This window comes from Gobio gobio (assembly GCF_949357685.1).
Source record: "Gobio gobio genome assembly, chromosome: 22".
Classification (NCBI taxonomy): Eukaryota; Metazoa; Chordata; class Actinopteri; order Cypriniformes; family Gobionidae; genus Gobio; species Gobio gobio.
Window position 1 is genome coordinate 41001783 of NC_137118.1, and position 19393 is coordinate 41021175.

At 40.9% G+C, this 19393-nt stretch overlaps 1 protein-coding gene across 1 annotated transcript in view; it reads left to right on the forward strand.

The window, feature by feature from the left end:
• Positions 1–19393, forward strand: part of grk3 (G protein-coupled receptor kinase 3) — a 70951-nt gene that overhangs the window by 7690 nt on the left and 43868 nt on the right. The window contains exon 2 of the mRNA XM_079804441.1: positions 11300–11376. Within this exon, the coding sequence (XP_079660567.1) occupies positions 11300–11376 (77 nt within the window). The remainder of the gene's footprint in view (positions 1–11299; positions 11377–19393) is intronic.

Below are 19393 nucleotides of genomic sequence, written 5' to 3' on the forward strand. Positions count from 1 at the left end.
TTGCATTTGAGGGTGCTTGGACAATTCAGCAGAACTGTGTCTGCAAACGGCCATTTCTGCGTCTTTCTCGGACACACTTAAAGCCTTCTTTAAGCCTTGTTTATACTCGACGCATCCGCATGAGCGTGAGGGTGAAATGGCAAAAATGACGTCTTCGCAGAGTGCCAAGCGGACGAGGCGCACGCGCAGTCAGCGGAGGCTCGCACTGAGCCAGACGAAAGTATAACCAAGGCTTAACGCTTCCACACTTCCGACATGTGCTGCATTTAGAAGCGTGCCCGCCTCTCTCACACGCGCTGGTTGCTATATTTGATCGCGTCATCAAAAACCTCATTGTTCGGTAAAATTTACTCCGACTTTTCACTTATTTCATAATAATTTCGGTTGCCGAACATTCGGTGCATCCCTGTTTAATTCCGTAGCTGACCCGACCCGACCCGACCCACATGAAGTAGACAAAAAAAACATGTATTTATTTATTTATTTCATGTAACGTAAGCAATAAACATTATGCATTATGAGTTCATGCAAGAACATTTAATAGACACCCAGTCCATCATGTTAACAAAGAGAGAGAGAGACATCTGTGGTGTAAACTATATTGTATGTATATATTTTCACTCTGCATTTAAACGACGCTCTTCTGAAACTCTGCAGTGTATGTGACCATTGGTTCTTTTTGCCAGCATGAAAAATAGGCTAAAACTTTTATTCATATTGTGAATAGATTAAATGCAGAAAGCAATCATTATAGCTGTCAATCAGATGCGGCGCGACAGAAGCCTTTAATGGTCTGCAGACAGAGCGTGAACACAATCACGGCACCGTTTGGAAGCATCCTCCTATCACTGTGTACCGGATTGAGTCTAAATAATCTTGGCTATTGGTCTCAGTCTCCTTTGAGACTGAATGCATGGATAAGCAAAAAAGAACACAATTTGGTAGTTGCAGGCTGTTTGAGAGGCTGTTTTATGCTTGCATGATTTGTGTGAACACACAAACCGTCTCTGGGAGAGCACGAGTACTGAATGGGATGAAATCACTTGAATGTTTAAATTGGCAAGACTTAAAAAGACGTGCGAGTGACAATCTTGCATCGCAGCATGCTAATGTGGAGTCATTTGCGCATTTTGAGAACCGCGGTGCTGTCGAATCACTCGGGCTGTTTTTGAAATTATGTTGCACAACGTTTTCAAATGAATTTTTTGATCTGATGATCTGTGTGGTTTAAATTACTCATTCAACCAACATGCTCTAGTGCATAAATGTTTTTGGAAATTTAAGGAGAGATGCACCAATCGACCGGCATGGGACCGGAATCAGACGATTTTTTGCCTCTGAATCCGATATCTGGGATTCAGTATCGGCTGATACCGATCCGATCCGAAAATAAAAAAAGTGCTGAATTGCCTAATAAACAGTATGCCTCACTGTGTGGGAGATTCTTTTGTGAAAGGCATCAGGCAGGCTTGACAAACATTACTTTCTTAACTTTGTAAAATAAAATTACAAACAGACACAAATGTAGTGAATTATTTATTAAATAATTGTGCACCAGTGCATTAATAGCTTTACTAGTAGACATTCAAAATAAACAGGAGTCAGGCTAACTCCTTCATCCATGACTCATGACTTTGTCATTGTAGTAAAGTTAGTTTGTGTGGGAAAAAGGAGGCGGGAACCGGCGAACGTTGAACAACTTTTAATCAAAATAAATGAACATAAAATGAAAGTAAAAGCGGCAGCCCCTCACGGACGACTGCCGAGCACACACATAACAAAACGCAATCAAAACACAAATTAAAATCCAGGCCTGGTCCTCTCTCGTCCTTCACTGGTGTTGCTCGTCCTTATATGCCTCCGTGCTCCCTCATGAGAGGACTCGAGACTCGATCTCGCTCGCTCCTCCCATGTCTCTCGCTCGTCCACCTCGCCACATACCCCCAAAACCCCTTGTAGGCCGGTGAGTACCCCGCGCTAACTCCGCTAACTCCCGACTCCTCCGCTCCCTCTCGGACGGCAGCCACTCCACCTCGACCCAGGGGCAAAACCTCAACTCGACCCAAAAATTTATATTTTTCTATTAGTCTGCCTATACATTGCTTTAATGCGTTACTATTTCACTGTCACTTCCGAAACTTTGCAGCGTGCAATTGGCCATTAATAGTTTTTGCAACATGAAAAACAATAGCCTTATTCAATGGATTAAATAGACTGTAGACTTGAAAGCGAGCCAAGACGGCTCCATTTAAGATCACTAAACTCTGTCACTATGTCAGTTCATCGCAATCTCACAAAGTACAAAGTTTGAATAGTTTTAAATTTAAGTTACTGTGCGCTTGAAGAATTATAGCGCTCTACTCAAGTGTTGTGTGTGATCTAACAGACACCCAGGAGAAAGTAACATGAATTAGAAACCACAATAAACTTCAGCAAGATAAAGTCCTTCTATCCAAAACCATATACCTTTTATCTACAGATTAGGCTTGCTACGATAGTCGGTGTTGCCGGTGTTACCGGTGTCCAGACTCAACACCGGTTACATCACTTGCCCACCGTGGCACCGCCCACCGTCTTTTTGATTTTTTTATAGTAATAAAATAATTTAGTTCAGTTAGAGAACAGACAATACAAATAAAAACTGAACGTATCTGCTTAATAAAGCAGGATCCGACCGTGAGTCTCAGCAGCGGCAGGAGTCATTCATCAGATTTAAGAGTGAGGAGCTGACTGAGATGATCGCGGAAGATTTGGTTTCAAAGCGAAACGTAAAAGCGCCTACTTAAGGGAGTTTGTCATTTGTTTTGTTGTTGTGTTTTTCATTAAAAATAATAGACTAATGAACCCATAATTCAAGCAACCCGCAGCCGAATTGGCGCTAATTCAAAACCGAAAGTTAAATGTGCACGGCCGCACAGAGCGCGCATTGTTTACTTTCGCCTGGCTCCGCAGTGCGAGCCTCCGCTACGCTGACTGCGCGCATTTCTTTTTGCCGCGCGCACCCTTGCGCTCGAGCGGGCGCGTCGAGTATAAACGAGGCTTTACGGACGAACTGTTATTCATTCATGGCGTGCATCTCAATCATAGACTGATCAATGCCCTGACTACTGAACTAGGGAACTGATTGAGACGCACCCATGGCCTCACAGAGCGCGCATTTACAGACGAGCTGTCATTCACGGTGTGTGAATACGCAACACTGGCGCGTTTTCAGTTCAGAGCGGTCGTGTGCATGTTACTTTCGGTTAGATAGAATTAGTGATTTAAAAGCCTCCGCCGGTGATACCGGTATTACCGGTGTTGTCACACATCAATTAACCGGTGGGAAAATTTCCTCACCGTCACATCCCTACTACAGATCAAGTATAATAATGGGAACATTGAATCATCTTGGAGAGAGCTTTATCGTGTTAACTGTCGTAACCGAACGCGACACACAGTTTGAAAGCTGAATGGAGAATGACTGACAGCCGCAGCGGAGGGAAGCATTCACGTGAATTTAATGACTTAAATATTCATCTGTACCTCACATTAAACTATGGAAACGCTTCAGAAAACTTGGAATATAGTGCATGAAAACATCATGGTGCTTTTTAATGTTTTTGTGCCTTTTGTGGGGCTTAACTAGTGCTGGGCGTTATACCGGTTCATACCGAATACCGGTATTTTTTTTTTTATGATATACATTTTGATGATACCGCAATAGCGGTATATGTCGCTTAAACAACGTTCGGAACGCGGCGCAGCGCGTCATTGTTTGAGAGGGGACCCATTTCATTGATGCACTGTAGTAAGAGCAGTCAGAGCACAGTTGAGATCACATTACAGCACAGCCTATGGCTGAATCCTATACTCTCATTCACTATTCCCTACGTTATCACTTTATTTGAAGGAGTGAATGAATTTCAATGAAAAAGTCGAACAGCGTTGTGTGTACATCGCCTGTACACTCGTTATTGCGGTGCAATGGGATAGAATGAGTGCACTCAATAACGTCCATAGGGTTTTGGACACCACTACAAAGCGCTGTCCCCTCCAAATAATGCCCTATTTGAGGTTATGGGGGCGATTTCGGATTCAGCCCTTGATTACTGTGGAGAATTCAAACTACACACGGCGCGCGAGAGAGAGCGGTATCTGCGCGGAGAGCCGCAATGAGATTAACAGCGCTCACCACATGGATCATATATCAGATATAGACCGGAGCGAGCGCGTTTAAGTTTTTTATGGACATATTTCATATACTATAGTGCTCTAGACATGAACCAGAAGCGTGTATGCGCGCATATTTCATCACGTCTTATTTAAATGAAATGTTTATGCACTGATTACACTGATACAACTGTATGTCTGATCACGAACGCGCTGACACGATGGATTATTCTGCTACACAAAAGACAATGATGTAAATTAATAAATAAACTGACAATTCAAGGAAGAATGGGCCAAAAAGTAACTGCTTTTTTCTTTCTGTGTTAAACTGATGTGTGTCATTCGTTCAGAGAGTGCTCTTAAATGTATTGCAAATATCCGCGTTTCTCCTCGTTTGGGCAGTTTGTTGTAGGGTTAGATTTTTTAAATGCTTAAGGTGCCCTAAACTCAACTTTTAATATTCAGGTGTCTGTACGTATGACTCTGAGCGTGTTGCAGGTCTGTTTTATTGGTTGTTGTCTCTCCACACACAGCATCATTTTGTGGGGCTTTGCACACCTGTATTAACGCTAGTGTGGAATTTTTCTACAATATTCACTCATCATGACAGTAAAACAGGGTATTCTAGTCAATCTCCTGCAGTATTTCCTCTCTTAATCAGTAGAAAATGTGATTAACACCCGGTCATGCATAGGGGAAAAAATACCGTCATATACCGTGAAACCGATATAATTTAGAAAAATACCGTGATATACATTTTTGGTCATACCGCCCAGCACTAGGCTTAACAATAACACAGAATATTGTACGCACAATATCAGATTTGGATCGGTCTCCTCTGACCGATACCCGATCAGGCAAAAATGGCAGTATCGGAGCCGATACCCAATCTGAGTATCGGATTGGAGCATCCCCAGCATATTGGATCCGTGCATAAAGAAAATCACACTCTGCTCTTGACTGAATAACTTATGTAACTTTAATTGTAAACATTATTCTTAAATTAAATAATCTTATATCATTCTTACAATGAAGACTGTCCAGTGTTATTTTACATTTGATTACTTTAAAGGTGTGGTAAGTGCAAGTCACCAAAACAAACATGCCCCTATTTTGATAGTTCCGCCCCACACATACTTAACCCAGGCAATGACTATGGTGGAATCTGCTGTGCCAGCCGGCCGAGGGTATGATATCATCAATAAGTGAAAGCAATGTGTGTTACTGTGGTAATCCAGGTCGAATGTTCAGTGAAAAAAATCATCCCTTACATCCCAAAAACACAAACACAGTTCTCATGAACAACTCGATAGCACGAGCACGACAGTCCAACTAACGAACATATTACAATTATGACAAGATTAGAGGGTTATATCGATAACAAAAAGAGGACCCAAAGAAAAAAAACTTATATTAGGAGTACATTATCTTTCTTCTCGGACACACTGCGAGCTGACGCTTGAAGCAGACAGCGAGGAGGTTTAGACGCTCCGGAATATACGGTGTGGAAATGAATGGGTCTTTATTAGGGCTGTGCAATATTGAACAAAAATGTGATATGCGATACGATATTGCTTTGTGTGTAATATCTATTTAAATTATATTTAAATTATATTATATTTTAAAAACTGAGAATGATACCATTTGTGTTTCACATTCTTTCTAGGAAAAGAAAGCATTGACAGTTCGAGTGTGCACAAGACACGAAAAAAAGAATACTGCGAATACATTCAAATCATCCCTTACGTACCAAAAACACAAACACAGGAACAGAAACACTTACCCCCTTTTCTGTAGTATTTCTTACCTGAATACTAATCTACTGTTAGACTCATCTGAAAAACTTAAAGCAGTGTTTATTTCATATCTCTCTTTATTCTATTACATTTACTTGTGCTGTTGTTAAAACTTTTCACTTGCAGATTTTTTATGAAAATACAATTTTGCATTGAAGAAAAGTCATTTTTTGTTTGTATATGTTGTCAATTATAGTTCTTAAAGGAACACGGCGACTTTTTGGGACTTTAGCTTATTCACCGTATCCCCCAGAGTTAGATAAGTCCATACCATTCTCATCTCCGTGCGTGCCATAACTCTGTCTGACGCACCCACCGCTAGCCTAGCTTCACACAAAGACTGGAGATAAACGGCTCCAGCTAGCCTACATGCTCAATAAGTGACAAAATAACACCAACATTTTCCTATTTACATGTTGTGATGTGCAAAGTCACAGCGCGTACAAATAACAAGGTTACATGAGACACAGCCATCTTATAAACGTATACATACTGGGGACTATATTCTCAGAAGGCGCAGCACTGCTCTACTTCTGCGGAGTGATTTGCTCGCAGCACCTGAGAAGCCCCGCGGTGAAGAGCAGAGACTTCGCTCAAAGTTGGAGTAATAGTCAGCAATTACTAGATAGTTTACTATCATGGGTGTTCGCTGTAGTGTAAAGAACTGCGACAATAAACAGGGGAGAAAACGCTGACCTGATAAATCTATGGCTGCTTGCTCTCGAGATAGATCCAAACACACCTGTAGTCATCATCAAGTACCATCGTGTTTGCTCAGAATATTTAACCGAGGACGACTATTTTGAAAAAATGGAATATGCCACACGGACCATGAAACGTGTGCTGAAGGATACGGCCATCCCATTGATAGTACAGACAGGACAAAGCGGATGTGGCTGCGGCAAGTGTTCCGTTATGTTTTTAGACGACTAGCCTACTGTAACAGTGCCATTAGCTAGATCGAATGTAACGGGTGGTCACTACTGTATTGCACTACCCGTGCTCCATGTATCCCCTGTAATGTTAGTATTGTGTTGTCACGAACACGCTCTGTCACCGTAACAAATGAGCGGTGCTAGCAGTGTCTATCAGCTTCCAAAGTTTGTAACTCCTCGTCTGTGTATTCTGGCTCAAAACGATATGGTTCTGGATTTTGGTTTGATACCAAGTAAAAATCCTCTGCCAATTCCTCAGAGTCAGCCATGATCAACAGTCACGTTCGTTACTAGCTACCTAGTCACGTTGGTTTTGTTGACAGAAGTAACAACGGCTTCTCAGGTGCTGCGAGCAAATCACTCCGCACTTCGCAGAAGTAGAGCAGTGCTGCGCCTTCTGAGAATATAGTCCCCAGTAAGCATACGTTTATAAGATGGCTGTGTCTCATATAACCTTGTTATTTGTACACGCATATACACATCACAACATGTAAATAGGAAAATGTTGGCGTTATTTTGTCACTTATTGAGCATGTAGGCTAGCTGGAGCCATTTACTTCCAGTCTTTGTGCTAAGCTAGGCTAGCGGTGGGTGCGTCAGACAGAGTTATGGCACACACGGAGATGAAAATGGGATGTATGGACTTCTCTAACTCTGGGGGATACGGTGTGTAACGGGCTTAGTTCGTTTGGGAAGAAAGAGGCGGGAACCGGCGAACATTCCACAACTTTTAATAAAATAAACTAACAAAAAATGAAAGTAAAAGCGGCAGCCCCTCACGGACGACTGCCGCGCACACACATAACAAAACGTAAACAAACCACAACTTAAAATCCAGGCCTGGTCCTCTCTCGTCCTTCACTCATATCGCTTGTCCTTATTTGCCTCCATGCTCCCTCATGAGAGGACTCGAGACCGGTGTGCCTTGCAGGTGACGCTCATTCTCAATCACGCACACAGATCTCGCTCGCTCCTCCCATGTCTCTTGCTCGTCTACCTCGCCACACGGTGAATAAGCTAAAGTCTATATTTTAGTGCATTTAAGTGCTTAATTTTATTACTGAATCTTTCAGATTAACTCCCACTTATTTATAGAGCTGATCCTTAGTGATTGTCACCAGTATAAACACAACATATAGCCGTGCGAAAGCATTCAACCAGGCGTTTTTGATGAGTGTTCTGTGGGTCGGCCAGCATCAGAACAGAGCCACAGTAAACTCAGTGAGATTCATTTACGGTTAATCATCTTCCTTCCTACGCCAAGGCTAATATGAAGTCTCTCCCTGGGCCGAGATGATGCCTGTGCTGGTGGGCTATTTAGCCTCCCGAATGATGTATTAATGCGCGGTACGAATCTGAAACGATAACGGTTGGCTTTTCCGTTCAACAAATGGTAAGCCATACATCCGCTCCTCATTGTAATTAGGCTGCTTTAGTGGCTCTGTTTGCTCTGAGGGATTACTGTAGTCCGCAGCAGGGCGGCATTACCACAGATCGAGTGAAAGCATTAGCCGTTGACATCAGTGTCCCCATCATTAGCATTATTATGGGCTCCATAAGCTTTGTGCCACTCCCAGCTGCACCTTCTAACTAACACAAGCCATTTAACATCCAAATCTCCTTGTGACGTCCGAGTGCTTGCTTGTTGTTATTCAGTAAGCAACTGTTTTAAACAACTGCGGTGTAAGGGAACCGTATCAATATCCCATATTGGCAGCTGTAATGACCCGGCGTGCATAAAAACATAAGCTGTTGGTACAATAAAGGCATTTGTTAATAAATAGAAGGTACTTTGTCCTGTGCCAGCAGAGAAAGTAGCGGCGGAGAGAGATAGCGCGGCTCTGCTACATTCTCCTCGGGCCAGTCGCGAGCCCGCTGGCAGAGAGGTGAGATTTTGACAGCATGACTGGAAGTGTTTGAGGAGCTGGCGGGATTGTTTGACAGCGAGACGAGTGGAAGAGACTGGAGATTGTTTCAGTCACGTAGACGTTGGACGGTGGGACGGAACTGATGCGATTGCAGACAGACAGAGAAAGAGACGAATGTGTCTGAATCCAGAGAGAGACAGGCACCAAGGGGTCGAGGATGTTGTGGTTGAATGCAATTTCTCTTGCACGGGTGCAATCCTGCGGTTTAAATCGCATCCATTAGTCGGTGGTTTTGAACTAGTTACCACTTTTGAGATGCTAAAGGCCAGTTAATGTGTCATCATAATGTAGGCCAGGTGATAAAATATGAATGCGCTGCGTGAGTAAAACATGTAGTCATTAATAAATGAGAAGTTTGTTTATGTCTTAAAAGGGCTCATTGCAGACTTGAGGTTTCAACCACTCAAGTCTATGGTTTAGAAGCTCTCCAGATATCAGCGTTTGGTTTTTACGGTAATGTGTCAGGTCATTTACTAGGGCAGGGCGCTAAAATGTTGCTTTTTAGCCTATATTGAGCCGATATAGCTCTATTTATATAGCTTTGCTCAGAAATGACTTAAAAGGGTTGGTTTTCTGCATGTTTAATGCAAGAAGTAGACTAAATATTGAATTATTTTTTGTGCACCAATATAATACATTCTAATTAACATTTGGGGTTGATAAGATTTAGGTTTTTGAAAGAAGTCTCTTATGTGAAATATTACAATTTAAAAGAACTGTTTTCTATTTTAATATATTTTAAAATGAAATGTATTCCTCTGATATCAAAGCTGAATTTTCAGTATCATTACTCCAGTCACATGATCCTTCAGAAATTATTCTAATATGCTGATTTGCTGCTCAAGAAATATGTCTTAATATTATCAGTGTTGAAAACAGTTGTGCTGCTTCATATTTCTGTGGAAACTGTAATTTTTTTTAAGGATTGATGAATAGAAGGTACAAAATAACAGCATTTATTTAAAATTGGAAATCTTTTGCAACATTATAAATGTATTAGGGGTGTGACGTGACACGAGATAAGAAAATATTTTTTACATAGTATTTTTAAGAAATCCTCAATGATGAAATGCATAACTAGAAAAATTTTTTGCAGGTGCATTTGAAATGTTTTAATTTTTAACTCATCATCTTGTAATTAATGTCATTTCAGTTCTACTTTCTGAGTATGAATTATCATATACAGTAAAAGAACAATACTCAAGCACTGTAAAGGTTTTGTACAAACTCAACTGACCGGCCTCAGACCTTAGAACTGCACATGATTTATGAGCTTCTACAACTTTTGACCTCCTAACCGAACTCCTTCCCACAAATTGATCATAGATCAAGTGCAAACAATAGTGCAACCATAATCAAAGTACTCAATATTCTTAATATTCAAAGTGCAAATAGAGACCACATTTTTCTTCAAGCATGATACAGAGCTAAGAGATGGTTAACTACACAGGTTGCTTTCATATTGAGAGATATTCTCATGGCTCAGGGAGCCACTTTCAAACAGCGGTAATGTATTGAAATTGCGTTCTTCACAAAAAGGAGTACATACTTTCAGGTCATAGTATAAGTAGGCGAATTGGGACACAGCATACTCTATCCTAACTTCACCCTCACACCCCATCATGACGGCTTTTCACCTCGACAAGAAATCTCATCACGTTTTAGTCTTGTGAGATCTTGTCACACCCCTAAAATGTATTTATTGTTACTTTTGACCAGTTTAATGTGTTCTTGCTGAATAAAAGTATATATTTCTTTAAAAAAATTCTTACTGACCATTTTAATGAACCTTTTTGAATAATGATAAAAACGAATTGTTGAATTACAGTCATGAATTGATTCATTGACATGATCAAACTTTTCAGTCCCATTTTTATAATCCGAATATAAATTGCATTATTTCTTCATGATAGTCACAATATTACTTAATTTTGTATTGCCAACTAAATTACTATACAAACACAATGATTATTTATATATCATCGCATAGCCCTATTTATAATAGCAATCCTGATATCAGGCCTATCCATTTGCCGTAATGGGTCAGGTCACTTACTACAGGGGTGTCTGTTTCTGGTCCAGGACTGCAGGAGCATGTTTGGGGACACCTCTGTCTCCCCTGACCTGCACTCTGACTCTGTTGGGCTGTGGTTGGGTGATAATGAGCCCTTGGAGGGGGTGCTAATTGATTCAGTCTCCCATACTTGCTGCTCATTAACACCCTCTCCCAGGGCAGCGCGGCAGTGCCCTCCTTTGGGAAGCGACAGGCAGAGAATTAAGCAGGTGGTTGTGGAGAGACCTAAACTAAGGCCAGGATCGAGGTGGAAGGACGGCGTGGGTGTCTGACTTCACCTCAGTGACTCCAATTCAGTTGCCTCTCTCTCAGGGCGAGATGGGTTTTAGCTGCTGTGGGGTTTGGATGGTGTTTGTTTTGCAAATGAAGTTTTGAACTAAAGTCCTCTCTTTATTTCTACCCATTTTCTCACAGCATTCGGAGTGTCATGCAGAAGTACCTGGAGGAAAGGGATGAACTGACCTTTGACAAAATCTTCAACCAGAAGATTGGTGAGTTTTCTCAATGCTTTATATTGCTTTGAGCCAGTTTTGCATTGCCAAAAGGTCAGAAATTCTTAATGTCACGATTTCAGCTTTGGAAAAGGGCCATTTTTGAGCCTCCAAACCGAGTAATTCTTTGAATAAGCATCTAGAATAAGACACAGACCCTCGAGGACGTCATTTTAATCGCCATGAAGTAAAATAAGGATCTTGTTCTTCCTTTTTTCTTATCTGAGTCAAAGACGGCTCTTTGTTCCTTGTTATCGCTGGCTGTTATGTCTGATTTTTTCTGTTAGTCACCTGAACAGTTAAACTCTTTGTCAGACAGCGTGTCGTACAAATGTGCTTTTGTTGTGGTTTGATAAATGCATATGCCCAAATAACCTCAGGTGCTTAAGTGAAAGCATGATTTTTCTCCATTCTGCGCTTTTGGAGAAAAGGCGTTTGCTGTAATGTGTGAAGTGTGAGCTGTGAAGGCACCATGGGAACACGGCAGCCAGCCCCAGATTTTGATTAACTTCAATTTTTACTTACTTTTGTGTCTGAAGTCCCAAGTGAGGATCTGCTTCAGTGCTTTATCTCGGTCTCTTCTGACTTCTTTCACTCACATTGCCTCCATGCGTTATACAATAACATGCTGAATCTGATAGTGCCTTGCTTTATATTTTATGGTAGTAACATTTTAACCATCGAAATGAGAAGCCATGTTAGATGTGTTAGAACAGGGTTTCCCAAACTGGGGTTTGAGAGTTGATACATTTATTTTAATAAATAAATAAAACCATCAATCATTTATTATAAAATGTAATCTTAAAAAGATTAAAATACTTAAAAAAAACTTTATTTAATCTTTTTAAAATATATTTTATTTTATTTGTTTAACTGCATGTCATGTGGCCATTAACATACATCAGAGATCTGTGAATATGCAAATGTGTTGTTAAATTATTAAATATTTGCTAAAAGGGTTAGTTCACCCAAAAATGAAAATAATCCCATAATTTACCCACCCTCAAGCCATCCTAGGTGTTTATGACTTTCTTCTTTCAGCCAAACACAATCGGAGTTATTTTAAAAACAGGGTTCCCATGGGTTCTTGAAATCCTTGAAAGTTAGTGAATCTGAAAAAAAAAATTCAACGCCCTGGGAAGTTTTTGAAAATAAACATGCATAGAAAATGTATTTTGTGCAAGATGCCCTTTGAATTGGATTGGTCGTTGCCTTGATAATGCAAAAATGTACAGACCGTATGAGATGTAAATAATGACTTGCGTTATGATATTTCTTTTAATTGTATTATTATTAACTGGTGTTTACTTCGCTAAAATAGTGAGCTTGGTCAGCTACTGAGAAAATGGTTGCCAGGCAACAGACAAGTGACCAATCCTGAGTGGCGATGTCCCTACACGCATTCTAGCCGTTAGGAAATCGTGCTGAGAACGATTTGTAATCGTGTCGTGCAGAACCAAGACCAAGTGGCTATAACTGGAACCGTTCCTTCCCGTTCTTAGAATCAATCGGCCTGACGGTGGAAAAGCGGCTATTATTAGAGTTGTTGTAGGCCATTGTGTCCTGAACTACCTAGATCATCTGTTTAAAGACACTATAATACAGGTCTTTTATTGATCCCATGGAAGTAATTGTGGTGTTGGATTAGATAGTGAAGGACAAGCAGTCGACAAGTGTCCTGCATGTGTGTGAACTCCTTCAGTAATGTTTGAAAAGCATCCCACGATGCACCTCTTGTAGTTAAGAAGCCATTCTAATATGGAAAATGGTAATAATAAATAATGCGTAGGTGTGTCCAGACATTTGACTGGTAGTGTTTATGTATTCTCATGTTTTCACAGGCTATATGTTTATGTGACTGTCAGTGTTGTTACAAAAGGGTTGCATGGTATATGATGAGTCACTCTTTTTGTATATATAAACAAGTGGCCTTCCTGAGTGGGAAACCTGTTTGTGATCTTAACAGGGAAATCAGACCGCGAGTGACATGTCGATGAGGCTAAATAACAAAAAAAAGCATGAATTAAATGAAAGAAGTATTTTCACTAATGCAAATATCTGAAGCTTGCAAATTTTCCAGGTCCTCTTCTAAAGAGAGACGTAAAGCAGGAAACCAAAGTCCGCTGAGGTGCCGCTAGTTCACCGTACTGGATTTGAATGACAAATGTCTTGGATTTGCATCTGACCAGTGGAAGGAGATAATGACTCAGGCGGTGGTTGCATAATCAGATGCTTCCCTTCTGTCTTTCTCTTTTAACCCTCATTGCTGTGGCATTTCGTGTTTATTTGATGAATAATGTTGCATGATGGCTTTTCTGAGCCGATTCTTTCAGGTCGCTTTCAGTTGTCATAGCTGTGGCATATTGGTTTGTTTTTGTTCTTGTGCATAACATGTTAACATCCAGAAAACGGTTGTTTCTCATATGATTTGTCTCTTTTTAGTAGGCCGTCTTGATTTACTGCAAGAACTCCTTCGTTCTTCCTACTGTGAAGACCCTACACTCGCTGTGATCCACCTAGTCATATGAGACCTAATAGGGAGCAACAAGTAGCTTTTACCATTAAAATTGCATGAGAAATGAATAGAAATGAATCTTGCTTAGCAGGAGGAGATGTAGAGAACAACACGAGGATGAAAAGCTCAGGCTCTGGGGTGTCTGTCGGCCGAGAATGACAGAGGAAAATGCCATCCTCCTTCATTGATTTAATCTGATTTGTCAGTCTAAGCCATGAAGATGTTCGTGTGGTAAAACCGAGCGTTTGATGTTTGACTTTATTGGCAGAAGAACTCGATTTACTGGCACATCTGGAAATCTGTCTATACATGTTATAATATGAAAAGGATAAATAAACTTTGAAAGATGGAGTAAAGGATTATTTGGCCAAGTCTGGGATGTTTTTTTTCCCTCTTCAGCAAGATTTGAGATGTCGTGCTGAAGTTTAAGATCATCAGCGTTGTTCGGAAAGTTTTGATGATTTTAATCCATTTTCTTTCTCAGCATTAAAAGCTTTGAAGTGATTAACAGTCCTTTTGAGCCATGTGACCAATATCTGTCCACTGTAATGGGAGAAAAAACTTTGGATCTTCCTCCTTTGATTGTGCCGACAAGTCTAGCATTTCACAGCCATCATGTTCTCTCTACGCTCTCTCTACCGTCTGAGCTAAATCATTTTACCCCCCCATTCTTAAACTCTTCCATGACCTACATGCACCAAAGATCTTGACTGCTCTGCAGATCGATAAGCTTGTTGCATTGATGCTTTTTATTTAAGTCTGGGAAGTCATGACTGGCTGTAATAAATAATGTGGGCAGCTCAGGTTGAAGATGAATAGCCCTGTTAGCAGAACGACATTGGTGTATCAGTGCATGGACACTTGTATGCATGTCTCTGTGCAGAAACGTGGCAGTTTGACAGCAATTTTTGGGCTGATGATGTCTCTCCATGACACATGATTTATTGGATGGCGATGTCTGTACTGTGAAACAGAGATGCTGCACTGCAGTGCCATTCTCTCTTCTTCTCCTGTTGCTCTTTTACATGTTAGCATGCTTCACTTTGGTGGCTGACATCAATTTTGCTTTTTGCGGCCTGCAGTATTTTTGGAACAAGGTCTTAAACCCTGTGCTGAATTAAATGTTATTGTCCTGTTGTGCTATAGTTCGAAACATTAACATGACAAATACAGATGTAGATGGGGATGTTCAAGGAGTAGTTGAACCCAAAAGTGAGCATTCTTCATCAGTTCATCAATTTTACTCATCCTCGTGTTGTTAAAGAAGCTATTGATGTCTTCTTCCATATGGCACGAAAGGAAATATATAACACATTTAAATTCATGCATTTGGCAGATGCTTCCAAAGCAAACTTGCATAGCATTCAAGGTATAAAACTTTATCAGTTCTTGCGTTCCCTGGGAATCGAACCCATGACCTTAGCATTGACATCATGCTCTACTGCTTGAGCTACAGGAATGATGATGAAAAAAAATGCACATGCATGAATGACATTTTCTGTGAATAGTTTCTCACACAAAGCTATTGCATAGCTTCAGAAGACTTGGGTATTTAGTAGGGGTGAGCGATATTTCAAGAATATTTGCAAAAATGATATTTATGACGATATTGAGAAAAATGGAACAACATTTTATTGGTGATTTGTAAGCAAAGTAAAAAAGTTGCCTTGGTACAAGTTTGTAGCGTTTCCCCTGGAAATCTTAAGTAACTCCTTAACGTTTTAATGTAACAATTAATTTACAAATAATTTATGCCATGGTTTGTCTGAATACTCGAGTCGGATTGGTTGGTAGGTGCGCAATAAAATTGTTTAATGGACAGATAGTTCCAAGTCAGTTGAATCACTTCTATATTAATGCACATTTTTAATTTAAGCGCACAGATACACACACATAGACCTACGTCACTCGCATACAGAGCGCGGAGATCGCGCTGCGCACACACACAAACATTCATGAGCACAGACACTTGTTATCAGCGCCGCCCTGCGACTTTTAGTCATAAAATAGCTTTGCTACTGGATCATTATATTTCTCAGCAACGATGGGATAATGTTGCTATTTTTAAATAATAAACGCACATCTTCATTGTTCAGAGAGACGCTGAACAGAAGCAGGTACGAATCTCTCTCTAGCTCTTGATAATTAATTCAAATAAATGCTATGATTCATTCATTCAAATAAGTGTAATCTTACGCACTACTTTATCTCTGCGTCTGATTCAGAGTGGGCAGAATGCTAGATCTCAAAAGCCTTACAAACCATCAGCTTTACTTTTCTGTTCAAACATTGTGCTGCAAATATCAATAACTGCTTTAAGTTGTCAATGTTGGCAAATGACCATGGCATAAGCACTTCGCGTCGGTCGGTTCTTTGCCTCCTTTGTTGCAGGTCTGTCCTCTTGTAACCAAACCACTTACTCTCAGACAGGTGTTGTTGTGTGTGCTACGGAATGTAAGTGCACCATACGTCATCGCACTGCTATATCATTTATATCGCAATATGGCACTTTTTTTAATCATGTAAAAATGTATACCAGTGGTATCATGGATGGTATGATATGGCACACCCTTAGAATTTAGTCCTTTTTGGAGCTTGACAGCTCCTGGTCACTTGCTTTTGTTAAATGGAAAAGAGTGGTTTGGACATTCTGCAAAGCTTCTCCTTTTATGTACTCCGGAAGAAAGACAAACAGGGTGAGGGTGAGTAAATGACGCAAATTAAATATTTGTCAGAACTAATCCTTTAAAACCACTCTTGTATGCATTTCACACATCATTTTGAATGAAAGTAATGAATATTTAATGTCAGTTCAGACGTAGTATTAGTGCGATCACGCTTCTTAATTTGTCCTGTCAGGGTCATCCAAAACAGGCGAAAATACCATCAATAGCTGTGATTGCTCTGCTGTGAGTCAGAGTACTTGTTTATGATACACAGCCAGATGAGCAGTCTCTTCATTTCCTGGCCCACCCCCCTTCAGAACCATCACTTATCATGCAGACCCCGCCTCCCTCTTTATCGTCAGTAATGGTTTCACGATGACAGGCCAGAGCTGTCAAAGGACACAGTACACACCGTCCCCGAGCGCACACATCGTAAAACCGTCCTCGTTTCACTGCGATCGCTTTCAGCCGGTCGACTGTCATTTATTCTGCTGCCTGCGTCTCATGGTTTTGGTGCCTGAGGGAGGCGTTCACAGCTCCTATTGATCTCCCTAACGTTCCGATCTGTTGTTATGATGTTATTCCTCTATCTGCCCTCCTCCTGGTTTCTTCATTTGTGTTCTGCCTGTCCACCCCTCCTCCTCCCTCATTCACATCTCCCTTTCTCTCTCGCTCTCTCTCGTTCCATCTGTCAGAGTTCTGGAATGGATGTTTGAGAGTTTTGTGTTGCCTAGCAACTGCGGTTGCCATGGGAACGCCAAAGATATTCTTTGTTTGCTTGGCGACCGGGAAAATGAAATTAAAGGATGAATTAAAGAAGGAAATAGATGATTTCCATTCAAAGAAAGCAAATAAAACCCCTAACAGATTATACTCCGATAAAATAGTGGGATAATTACCCCCGTCCTCTTTCTGGCCCGAGGCTGGTGGCTCTGATTGGTCGGATTGATCAATGCCTATTAACGGGGTTTAGGTTTCATTTTCCCCGTGTTTAGATCGGTCACACCAAATGCATGTTTGGCCCTCGTCTGTAATGGTGGTGTGATACGTGCCCGAGAGTGCAACATATTGATGCGTGTCCTTTATTAGCAAGTCAAAGCGCCTGTGCCCAGATGTGTTTGTGTGTGAGCGAGTTCATGCATACGTGCACATGTGTGCACTAGCATTGCATTAATTGACAGTTCTTTGATCCACCAGTCTCTGTTAATTGCTCTGGGATTTGGAGAATTAATTGGCCAGTCAATGTCATTATTTCCACCCCGCTCGCCCTCACTCTGTCTCTCTTTGACTTGCTCTAGGGATACTCAAATTACGCAGCTTGAGGGACACTTTTAGAAAATGCAGGGTGACCGGGGTCAGTGAATAAAATGACCTGGTAATATTGGTTGTTAAGTGTGCTGTAGACATCAATTACAGCCGTCTTTAACCAGCTTCCTTTTTACATTCTTTCAATCAAAATAGTTGTAATAGTCTGCCTTAAAGACCCTTTCCATTTCCCATTATGATGTGAAATTTAACACATTTTATTTACACACCAGTAGTATTTATATATTTGTTGCATTGTTGCTCACGGATAGTCCAGGCATAGAAGAGACAAAAATAATGGGCAGTTTGCGGTGCCGGGCTCTCCTTTGAGTATACACAAGAGCCAATATTAATATTTGAAGGCTGCTTGTCTCTTCCCGTTGCTGTGTGAACTGCTGGGAGAGGCTCTGGAGAGCAGGTCTTCCTGGCAAAGCTGTGTTCCCAAACCTAGTGAGCAGCTTATTTTCTTCTTTTTGCCAAATTCTACGAAAACATTGCATGTATGTGGAGAAGGCAACCCCACAATGCACTGCAACAAGGTTAGTAAAGCAATCAATCCTAGATGTGGAGCAAAAAGAGTGAAATGTCAGTTAGATATAAATCTGGATGCCAACACTTTACAGTAAAGTTCAGTTAGTTTATGCTATAGATATCATGGACAATTTATTAATTTAAACTCAAGTTTAAAATTGACATTAATGTAGTGGTTCTCAACTGGTTTGACCATGGGACAAACATTTTGGTATAGGCCGTGACCCTATTTATTTATTTTAGAAATTTGACCTAATTATAAATTAAATGATAATAAATTATAATTTAAGCAAATGTATTTGTTTCACAAAAATGGTTTGATGCACACAAGTACAATCCCACTTTACTTGGTTGCAATAGGTGATCTGTGAAATGCTAACTTTAGCCTGCTAGCATTGAAAGCATACGGTCCCACCCTCCCTGCAAATTGCCGTCCAAAGGCAATTTGGAGCCTCCATCCAAAACACATGGGCTGAATCCGAAATGGGCCCCTATACCCTTAAATAGGGCATTATTTGAGGGGACAGCCATTTTTTAGTGGTGTCCGAAACCATAGTGGACGTTATTGAGTGCACTCATTCTATATCACATTGCACCGCAATAACGAGTGTACAGCCGATGTTCACACGGCGGCTGTCCGAATTCGCTCACTTGTTTTCATTTACTCCTTCAAGTGAACTGTATTAGTGGACTAAAGTAGGGATATAGTGGAGGGTTTAGGGGGCGATTTCGGATTCAGCCAAGAATGCGCACAGACCAGAAGTGAGAGAACCAGAGACAACGTTATTGGATTACCTCATGTATCATTCATGAACTCGCTGATGGCGTATGATGTCTGTGTGAACAGGCTGCGCAGTGGTATGCAAACACACATTGACTGATGGGGAACACATGCTATCATTTCATTCGGACCGAATGCAATGATTGAACAAACATTTTATGGTCCTACACCTTCCACCAACACCATACACCTTCCAGTTGGGGGCACTAAATTTTTCAA